The sequence below is a fragment of the Clupea harengus genome, chromosome 5 (genome assembly GCF_900700415.2).
Source record: "Clupea harengus chromosome 5, Ch_v2.0.2, whole genome shotgun sequence".
Lineage (NCBI taxonomy): Eukaryota > Metazoa > Chordata > Actinopteri > Clupeiformes > Clupeidae > Clupea > Clupea harengus.
In genome coordinates this window covers 13,344,123-13,354,932 of record NC_045156.1, presented here as the reverse complement: position 1 = coordinate 13,354,932, position 10,810 = coordinate 13,344,123, and the positions used below count along the sequence as shown (strand labels likewise).

The following is a 10,810-nucleotide window of genomic DNA, read 5'->3' as shown; positions in this document are numbered from 1 at the left end:
TATCATTCAACACATACCAAACTCTGGATGTGGTAAAGAAAGCATTATTAGTTTTATATAAAATTATTATTTATTAGTAATTGAGCTTTTACATGTATCTTCAAGGACTGTCAGGCAAATCATCTACATTTAGTTATCAAATATTGAAATGTATTATATGGCAACGACAGTACGAACATTCTGATTGGCTAATGTCTAGTCATGCCACCCGCGTATTGCCCTATTCACCGGTTATTCCGGATCCTTATTGCTCTCTGACGACAAGATCGCTATTTTAATGTATGTCTGTCAGGTAGCATTTTGTTAATTGGCTAGCTCGTTAAATGCTTGATTTTCGCAAGACAAATACAGTAGGACCAGTAATATCACTCTTAAACCATGCACTAATGTTTCAACATCACAGAATATATATATATATACAGATTGTGCCATTCACTCAACAGTATCATGTTGAATTAACTTAGCTGGCTTCTTTTGCTTTAACAAGTTTTCATTTTAAGTTAGACTTCCTAAAGTGGACTAGATTTAGAGGTGATTGTGCATTTTAAGTTAGACTTAAGTTAGACTTACTAAAGTGGACTAGATTTTAGAGGTGATTGATCATTTTAAGTTAAACTTACTAAAGTGGACTCGATTTTAGAGGTGATTGATCATTTTAAGTTAAACTTACTAAAGTGGACTAGATTTTAGAGGTGATTGTTCATTTTAAGTTAGACTTACTAAAGTGGACTACATTTTAGAGGTGATTGTGCCATTCACTCAACAGTGTTATGTTGAATTAACTTAGCTGGCTTCTTTTGCTTTAACAAGTTTTCATTTTAAGTTAGACTTACTAAAGTGGACTAGATTTTAAAACCAAACACAGAAATGTTAATTAAATTGAATATAAGTACATTTATTTGATTCAGCAACTCACAGAGTTCACTTTTTTGAGTGTACCTTATAGGTTTAAGGGACTGTGATATGAAGCTGAGCACTGAGTTTTTACATGAAGTATCTTATAAGTGTGAGGGATTGTGATTTGACACTGAACACTGAGTTTTTATGTGAAGTACCTTATAGGTTTAAGGGATTGTGATATGACACAGTTTTTACATGAGGTATCTCTTCTAGTGTTGGGGACTAAGTGTTGGACAATGTGACCTGAGTCCCTGCATAGAATCATCATTCTTTTTCTCCTCCTGTTCCGGTAATGAGTTCTGTGCAGATCCGGTCCAAATCAGGCCCAGATCCAGATGCTGTGTTCTTATTTCATGTGGCGAGCGCAGCACACAGGCTGCCCTGCCTCTCTGGAGAGAGTGAGTAATCATCCCAGGAAACACACTCGGGCTGCTCGTCCCAGCAAGCACCTTGTAAGGAAGTAAAGCAATCAGAAGCCTTCTTCTGACCTGGGACCAGCTGACAGACGCCTCTCTCTCTTTCTGAATCTCTACCCCTCTCTCTCTCTCCCGCTCTCTATCCCCCTCTCTCTCTTTCTGAATCTCTTCAACAGTTATGAAAGGCACCGGATATCTACCACTTACATACCTGACATGGGATAAAAAGGTAGAGGTCTAGTATTTAGCAAACATTTTCATACAAAAGTGACTTACAAAGGCATCCTGCAGTGACCAGGAAGCAAACTTGGGTCAACCGTTTACAAGGCTGTGACACTGACCACTGTACCACCAACACCCATATACAGTATATATACCTAAGGTTGTGTAGGTATATGCATTCATATGTAAACATATTAACGTACTGTATGTGTACATATACACATGTGCACATGTTTACATATAGTCCATAGAACTATGGGTAAGAGTGTAAGTATGTTTACAATACGCTTTTTAAAGTATGGTCATTGGTGTTACTACTGAGTATGAAATCCATTTTAGAGAGAATTAAAAATGTGTTTCCAGGTCACAGACAGAGACCAGATGAATGAGACGTACCCATCACCTGAGACTGGTAGAGGAGTTTCCAGGTCACAGACAGAGACCAGATGAATGAGATGTACCCATCACCTGAGACTGGTAGAGGAGTTTGCAGGTGATTCTATCAGACACGCAGGCTGTTTAACAGCATTATAAACCAGACACAAGTGGCCTGGTACCGAAAGAAGGCTAGTTGAGCACACATTCAGTGAGTTCAGTCTAGTCTGGCCCTGCTTTACTCTCTCAGCGCTGTTCTAATGGGGTAAGAGTGTGGTAAATTATGTAACAGTGTTGAAATGGCGTAACGGTGTTGTCATTACATAGCACTGTTGTAATTACATAGCATTGTTGTAAAGGCGTAACGGTGTTGTAATTACATAGCATTGTTGTAATGGCGTAACGGTGTTGTAATTACATAGCATTGTTGTAATGGCGTAACGGTGTTGTAATTACATAGCATTGTTGTAATGGCGTAACGGTGTTGTAATTACATAGCATTGTTGTAATGGCGTAACGGTGTTGTAATTACATAGCATTGTTGTAATGGCGTAACAGTGTTGTAATTACATAGCATTGTTGTAATGGCGTAGCGCTGTTGTAATGACATAGTACTGTTGTAATGACGTTACAGTGTTGTAATGACGTTACAGTGTTGTAATGATGTCAGAAAAGCACAGATAACAGTGCTTATGTGTATTTATCAGAAATCCTCTAGTGCAACAAAAACAAATTCATACAGCTTCTAGCTGTTTCTCCAGGTTTGCTTTCACCCTCCCCATTTTCCATTCTTTTTTCTCTTCTCTGTTTGCCACTCCTTTCCTCTCCTCCTCTCCCCTCCCTTCCCTTTTCCTCTCTCCTCTCCTAACCTCTGCTCCCCTCCCATCCCCTCTCTCTCTCTCTTTCTCTCTGTCTCTCTCTGACTCCCTCTCTTTCTCTCTCTCTCTCTCTCTGTCTCTCTCTCTCTCTCTGTCTCTCTCTCTGACTCTCTCTCTCTCTGACTCCCTCTCTCTTTCTCTCTCTTTCTGACTCTCTCTCTCCATCTCTCTCTATGACTCTCTCTCTCGGACTCCCTCTCTCTTTCTCTCTCTCTCCCTCTCTCTCTCTCTCCCTCTCCGACTCTCTCTCTCTCTCCCTCCCTCTCTCTCTCCGACTCTCTCCCTCTCTCTCTCTCTCTCTCCCTCCCTCTCTCTCCCTCTCGCCCTCTCTCTCTCCCTCTCTCTCCCTCTCTCTCTCCCTCTCCCTTTCTCTCCCTCTCTCTCTCTCACCCTCTCTCTTCTGTCCCTCTGCCAGTGTTCTGGAGCTCCTCCCTCAGGCGTATTAAACCCAGGGCTCTGCTGAAGGGACTCTCACTCCTGAGGACTGCTGGAGCAGCACCAAACCCTGACCACTCACACCATCAGCAGAGCAGGTAGGAGTCAAATTAACGTGAATAGAGTTAATTAATCTATGTAATTTAATAGTTATGAGGTAGGCTGCAGTTTGGTACCACTCTACTGAGTGTCGAGAATACTTTAAAACTGTTAATTTAACTAAAAATGTAATTAAAAAGTTAATTGTCAGCCTGATATTGAAAATACCTGAATACGTTTATTCCCTTTTTTTGTTCTGACACTGGAACTCAGTGACTCGTGATGATGAAATCATCCCTCAACACTCAAACTATGGGCATTTAGGACACAGCTTCTAATGCCAACTATTCTGATGATAACTATTAGCATGAAGTTGGGATGATTTTGCCTCAGAAGAGCCGTATCATATTTTGCAGACAGTTTCACCAGTGAAATGTGGGAGATTATGTTGGCTGTATGTTTGCTTTCTGGTAATTGCAGTCGGAGAGGAACTGGTCACCAGTGTCTGATCAAAGGTATCTCCTCATGTGAAGTCATGGATGGGAGACTGCTGAGAGATACTGGGACCATTCATACACACACTCCTGGGTCTCATTTTCACCATAAACACCATGTGTGACTTGGACAGAACTTCCTGTTTACACTCATTATATAATCCTGATCCTGTCATTGTTTAATTAGAGCAGCAGGCAAATCCACAGAAGACCTGGAACTTCAGTCTCAGTCCTCTCCAGTAATTTCTTTTAGGGAGCTCAAACACAACCACCAAACCACCATACACACCACCCTGGTTATTGTCCGTCTGCACGTGTCTGTGTGGCACTCCCGGTGATGTGTGTGTGTGTGTCTGTGTGGTGTTCCCTGTGATGTGTGTGTGTGTGTGTGTGTGTGTGTGTGTGTGGTGTTCCCTGTGTCCATACAGGATGCCTTTCGGCGGGGGAAACATGTGTGGCTGCTGCCAGAAGGCCGTCTATTTCGCAGAGGAGATGCAGGCTGAGGGGAAGAGTTTCCACAAGTCCTGCTTTCTGTGCAGTAAGTCCGTTACCCAGTTCAAGTCCTCTTGCTCTTTAAACCTACACCTCTGCTTCCGTCTAGTCAGCCAGTAAGCCACACAAGTACACTTCAGCTTCTGCTGGGTTGCAGTGGTGGCGCCAGACATTTTTGTTCTGCAGGTGCTATGGGGGAGCTCGGCGTTTTAGTGAGGGTGCTATGAAATGAGGATGATAGCCTATGTTTCACATGGTTCTCTACTACAACAACTTTACATGTTTGCTCTCTGAAGCGTCTTTGGGGTCCATGAAAAGCGCTAAACAAACCGATTGTAATCATTTTTACTATCTAGGCTTCTTCCGACAGACGTGCACATCTGCGACGGTCACTGACAAAAGGCATACACCATGTTATAGAGTCCGCAATCCCAAATACCTAACATACTTTAAAACACTTGTGGTAGTGAGGATTAAAGTTGGGCGACAGGTCACCACTACCATGTCAGATAGAGTGAAATTAATCTCAGAATTAACTAAAACAGTCAAAGAAATACTTTATTATTTCAGTTCACAATCATCAGTAATCACATAGAACCTTATGTATACCTAGCACATAGACAGACTGCTTGTCTTAGGCTAAAGAGTCTCTGATTTTTTGAAGGCGGCTCCAAAAAAGAGGAAAAAGGCAAAAAGTAAAAATCTTCGGCAAAAAAGGGCATCTTCGTTACTAATCAACCGAAACGAGTCTTCAGCGACACAGGGCAATCAATGCATGCAACAAATCAGACAGCTTTCATTAATGTTACACAGCTAACAATACCTTAGTTGCATTGTACTCCAACCACGCAAACTGTCCCAACCAGCTTTTACAAAAACTCCTTTGTTGGACTCCAAACATGCAAGGTGGATATTTCTGGAGTTTTGGTCTTCTCGGACCATCCTGAGCATTCATGCTAATGTCACTGATGGTGCTAGCACCATGGTTAGCACCCTCAGTAGTGGTGGAGGGTTGACCTCCTTGACCACAACGTTCCTCTCCTTAAAAATCCACACCAGATACCCCTGACATTTCTTCTTCTTCTACGTCACTCTTGTTTCTTAATCGTTCTTCCAAACATGGACATTTAGGTAGCCAAAACCGATGCATTGTTGATATTCACTTGAAACTACCACGCACTAGCTCGCTTTCTCCTTCAACCGTCCGGCAACGTCAACATTCAAGCGTGCGACGTGAAAGTTGGGTCAAAGGTTATGACAGAATGATTGCTCTGTGTCTAAAACAATCTGTTCATTTCAATCTGTTATTATTTTCTTTTGTGAGTTAAATATTATTATCACACAATAAATAACGCAGAATGAAATTAAATAACAATAATAAATAAACCATTATTTTCTTGGGGGTGCTATTGCTAATCCAGGGGGAGTTAGAGCACCCCCCCCCCCCACCCCAGGGTTGCCATTGTAATGGAGTAAAGTCAGTCAAAGATCCTCCTGAAGTACACTTGCTTCACCTTCAGTTGGGTTGCCATTGTAATGGAGTAAAGTCAGTTAAAGATCCTCCTGAAGTACACTTCAGCTTCAGTTGGGTTGCCATTGTAATGAAGTTAAGTCAGTTAAAGATCCTCCTGAACTCCTTGTCTAGGGCTGCACTTGAACCCACAGCTGTGCCGCTATCTGCTCAGTAAGTCAGTTCAGAGATCCCAGTGGACTCTCCTCTGCTTGCTGTGGTCGGTAAGGCTCCTGTAGTAATAGGAAGAAAGACAGTCTCTTAAAGATATTACTAAACGCTCTGCTTCAGATGCACATGATAGAGCCACAGACAGCCTCTAGCTGGAAAAGGTCTGGGGCTCGGTTCACTGAGTCTGCCAGATCAGGGCCAGATCAGGGCCAGATCAGGGCCAGATCGGTGGATGAGTCTAAAGCTGGATTGCTCCACTGGGAAATCTTGTGCCAGATTCGGGCATTATCCAGCCTTTAGTCAGCTACTGTATGGATACGAGTGTCATCCTTTACTCACAAATAACTTAAAACATCAGATAAATAAAAAAAACAAGTCAGTAAATAAGCCACATGCTTTCCAGGACATCAGTCAGGACAGGCAGCAGGCGGTGGAAAGTTTTTTTTTCCAGTACAGACAATGGAAAACTAGGCCAATGGAGGAAGACCAGGATAGGAGAGAGCTTAAATGACATCCTGTCCAAACACACATCTGTGTGTGGGGAGGATAGGTGGGGTGGGGTGGGGTGGTAGTACGGTTAGCAGGCCCACCGTGGGCCTTGCTTGGGCCCCAAATGTTCCATTTGCACACGTCAAAACCGCACACTAGTTCATCATACCTTGGGCTGGGCTCATCTGTGCCCTGTGACCCCCCCCTCACTGTTAGTGATGTCCTCCCAGAATTCAGCTGGATCTGAACCGAATCTGTGCCAGGCCAGACGCAGAGTCAGCTGGTATCCTCTTTGTTCCACAGAGGATGTGACAGGCCAGATGGGAACACGGGTAGAGGGAGAGGGAAAGCTGGCTGAAGAGGTTCAAAGCAACATCACGTCCATCTGTGGTTCCATTGTGCAGTGGGATAGAAGGGACAGCTTTGGAAAGTCTGTGAATTTCCAAACTTTTTATGTGGAGAACCTTTACAAAAGCGACTCTCTGTTGTTAGTAGAGTTTTTAGTTGGTTTGTTTCTTTCTTTTGGCCTTTTTTCTCTCTCTCAGAACACACTACAGATGAGCTGTGTGAACCGTCATTAAAAGGCCTGTAGTTCAGGAATGGAACGTAACACTCTAGAAACGAGCTGTGTTATCCGTCATCAAAGGACCTGTAGTTCAGGAATGGAATGCAAAAGATTCCTCTTTACTAAACGCACGGAGCCGAGCGTTCCCAGTTCTGCGTTTCTGCGTCGGGGCGTCCTGTCCTTATTAGGAGAGCCTGTCCTGGTCTGCCTTATAAGGTGCCCGAGGTGAGCGAGAACTACTGGGGACCACTGATGTGTACTGATGGGTGTTTATGTGGATGGAACAGGAGCTACACGGGTGGAATGGGATGAGCTCACCAGCTCTGGTGATAGAGAGGCCTGACGCGCTAACGAGGCGTGGCGCTGAAGGCTCCTCTCAGATGTAAACAAACGCTGGACAGGCCAGGGCTCCGTGCCGTCCTATGGAGGGGTCAGTGACGTCAGGGGAACGTATGTGGATGGTTCCACTGCCTGTGGTCTTGTAATGAGAGTGTGTGTTTGAGGCATGACTCCATAGCAAAACTTTCGCTGAGCGTTTACATTACATTCCTCACAGCACTCGTTGCAGAACGTAGGTAGCACGTGGGCCAAGGAAAGGAGATAGTAGTTGTTAACGTATGGATTCTATAGAGAACCCAGAGGTTCTACTACAATCCTTTTCTGGCCTGTACATTTGTGTAACAACATAATGATACTCATTAAGATAGCCATGAAGTGTCCAGAAAGACTGCTACATTGAAATTTACAATCCGAGACAAACTTTTTATGGTTCTCCAAAAGATAAAAATAAAATAGTCCATTTTCCATGAATGTAGCCCACTAAAGTAATTACAGAGTGTCCTGGGGAGAGAAGCAGGAGGGGGGGGGGGGGGGGCACCACTGCAGTCATTATTCTTCATTAAAACCTTCACTGGGCCATCAGCGTGATTTATAGGTGGAAAGACCTGCACTCATGGCTTGAATTACTGTGCTAAATTAGGCCCAAATTCATTCACTACTGTTTAAACTCAAACAAACACTTACATTCTTTTACATTGTAATTGTACTTTTTTTTACATTTCTTTTACATTGTGATATTATGAACGTTATGTGGAAACTGAGTTTAATGGGCCCCTCAGTGTTGATGTTAAATGTCTTCTTCGTTAAGGATGTGTGTGTTAGATGCTTTCTAAGCTGTTCCAGTGCACATGGCTTGTGTCTATGATCATAACTTTATGAATGATCTCCTCCGTAGCCTTGTGGTCTGTTTCTGCGCTACCCTGTGTCGTCTACTCTGCGTTCTCCCTTCTATAATATATCAGGCCAGACAGTACTTTTCCAAGTGGTTTTAGGGAAATAATCATTCACTTTTATATGGACACTGCTGTGAATGGAAATCACTGGTGGAGGTTTAGATCATTTGGAATGTTGTTAATGTTACATTTGGAATGTTGTTAATGTTAGATTGGTTCTAGAGTGTTCTGAGGTGATGTCAGTTCAGGTAGAATAGCAAATGTATCCTTTGTTTAGTTGTGGGTAAGATTGTATGTATGTGTGTGCTACGTGCAGTTGTGCAAGACTGCATTATGAAAGATTACATCTTTAATAACCTTGTCCTTGTTGTTCTCGTATGTCAGTGGCCTGTAAAAAGAACCTGGACAGCACAACAGTGGCCTGTCACGTGGATGAGATCTACTGCAAGTCCTGCTATGGCAAGAAGTATGGGCCAAAAGGCTATGGGTTTGGTGGGGGAGCAGGAACCCTGAGCATGGATACCGGTGAACACCTGGGAATCAAACCAGAAGGGTAAACACTGACCATCCTCTACTAATATAATATATAATATTATATAATATATAACTGACCATCCTCTACTAATATGATCTTGTTATGCATTCCTTTGTGTACATTGTGTGAAGCATTTATTTGGTTCCAAATGCCCTAAGCTCTGGTTTAGCTCTGGTCCTTGGGAGAGTATGCCCTGTTCTCAAGGTGCCCGGTTGGCCAAAGGTTAAAGGTTATTTGGGGGAAGAGACCCTGAGAGGAATAAAGAAAGATCAGTAAATGGCTCATTGGCTAGTCCAGTACCACTTATCATTTCACATATTCAAACTCCACCATCATGTATTACACAAACATACTACCACTGAGCATTTCATATTTCACTGACACATAGCATATTCTGAGTCCCTCATCATGGATCAAACGTCTATGGTGTTTAAGGAAACAGCCCAGTTCGTTCCCTACAGGCACATTCCTTATGAATCCCATCTCACACACTTCTACATCTTTCTTCCACAGGCAAGCTGGCCATCGCCCCACCAACAACCCCAATGCCTCCAAGTCAGCCCAGAAGGTGGGCGGCTCCGACGTCTGCCCCCGCTGTGGAAAGGCTGTGTACGCGGCCGAGAAGGTCTTAGGCGGAGGAAACGTGAGTCCTGCTGTCCCTCTCAGACCTGTGTTAAACCCCACAGATCTCAGACCTGTGTTGAACCCCACAGGCAGCTGAAACAGGAACAGGAACAGATTCAATTGAAATCAGTGATGATTCTACCAGATTCTACCAATCATTTAGCTGATTGAGAAAGTGTATTCAATTACTATAGCATAGTGTAGTGTGATACAGTATAGTGCAGTTTAATATAGCATAGTGTAGTGTGATACAGTATAGTGCAGTTTAATATAGTATAGTGTAGTGTGATACAGTATAGTGCAGTTTAATATAGTATAGTGCAGTTTAATATAGCGTAGGGTAGTATAATGCAGTATAGTGTAATGTAATATAGCATAGTATAGTATAATATAGTATAGTGAGGTTTAATATAGCATAGTGTAGTATAATATAGTATAGTGCAGTTTAATATAGTATAGTGTAGTATAATATAGTATAGTGCAGATTAATATAGCATAGTGCAGTGTTTATACAGTGTGTTAATACAGTGCTGTACTGTAGGCTGTGACTCTATGTTTTTGGATTAGGACATTTCAAACTGGTTTGTTGATCACCTGATATTTCTGTGACATTACTGTTACCTCTGTGAATGAATGGAATGGGTTCACAGAACAGAAGTCTTTTTATCTGGCAGAATGTGCCAAACCATTTTGGATAAAGGCACAATGATAGTCTGTTGTGGTGGACAATCTTTGTTTGGGTGACTGAACTTTGATAGATTCTTGGCACTGTTGTTTTATCTTTCAAAGGGTGTGGTGTTTTTAGGGTGTTCATTGTGGTGTTTTTGGCATCTCTTTGTTTGCATGTCTGTGTGTTTGATGTCTGTTTTAATGTCTAAGTTCGGAAGTGACTGTATGTGTCTTAGTGTGTGATTTTACACGTGTCTCTGTGTGTGTGTGTGTGTGTGTGTGTGTGTGTGTGCGTGTGTCTGTGTGTGTGTGTGTGTGTGTGTGTGTGCATGTGTGTGTGTGTGTGTGTGTGCATGTGTGTCTGTGTGTCTCTGTGTGTGTGTGTGTGTGTGTGTGTGTGCACGTGTGTGTGTGTGTGTGCATGTGTGTGTGTGTGTGTGTGAATGCGTGTGTGTCTGTGTGTCTCTGTGTGTGTGCGTGTGTGTGCTGCTGACTGTTGGTGATTTCATGAGTGTGACTGTGTGCGTTTCCCTCTGCAGTCCTGGCATAAGAGCTGCTTCCGATGTGCCAAGTGTGGCAAAGGCCTTGAGTCGACGACCCTGGCAGACAAAGATGGAGAAATCTACTGTAAAGGTACCTGTATGGAAGTGCCCGTCTCTGCATTTGTATTTTCATGAGTTAGCTGGTGAAACTCCAAAACGCCAAAGTGGATGCTAGATTAGGGAGTGCAAGCCTGGATAAGATGTGAATTCATGGTACGACAC

At 43.0% G+C, this 10,810-nt stretch overlaps 1 protein-coding gene across 1 annotated transcript in view; it reads left to right on the top strand.

Annotated features, from left to right (window-relative positions):
* The first annotated feature begins 3,170 nt into the window (after positions 1 to 3,170).
* Positions 3,171 to 10,810, top strand: part of csrp1b (cysteine and glycine-rich protein 1b) — an 8,936-nt gene continuing 1,296 nt past the window's right edge. The window contains exons 1-5 of the mRNA XM_012835983.3: positions 3,171 to 3,324; positions 4,188 to 4,297; positions 8,603 to 8,771; positions 9,267 to 9,396; positions 10,586 to 10,679. Of these exons, the coding sequence (XP_012691437.1) occupies positions 4,189 to 4,297; positions 8,603 to 8,771; positions 9,267 to 9,396; positions 10,586 to 10,679 (502 nt within the window). The 5' untranslated portion in view covers positions 3,171 to 3,324; position 4,188. The remainder of the gene's footprint in view (positions 3,325 to 4,187; positions 4,298 to 8,602; positions 8,772 to 9,266; positions 9,397 to 10,585; positions 10,680 to 10,810) is intronic.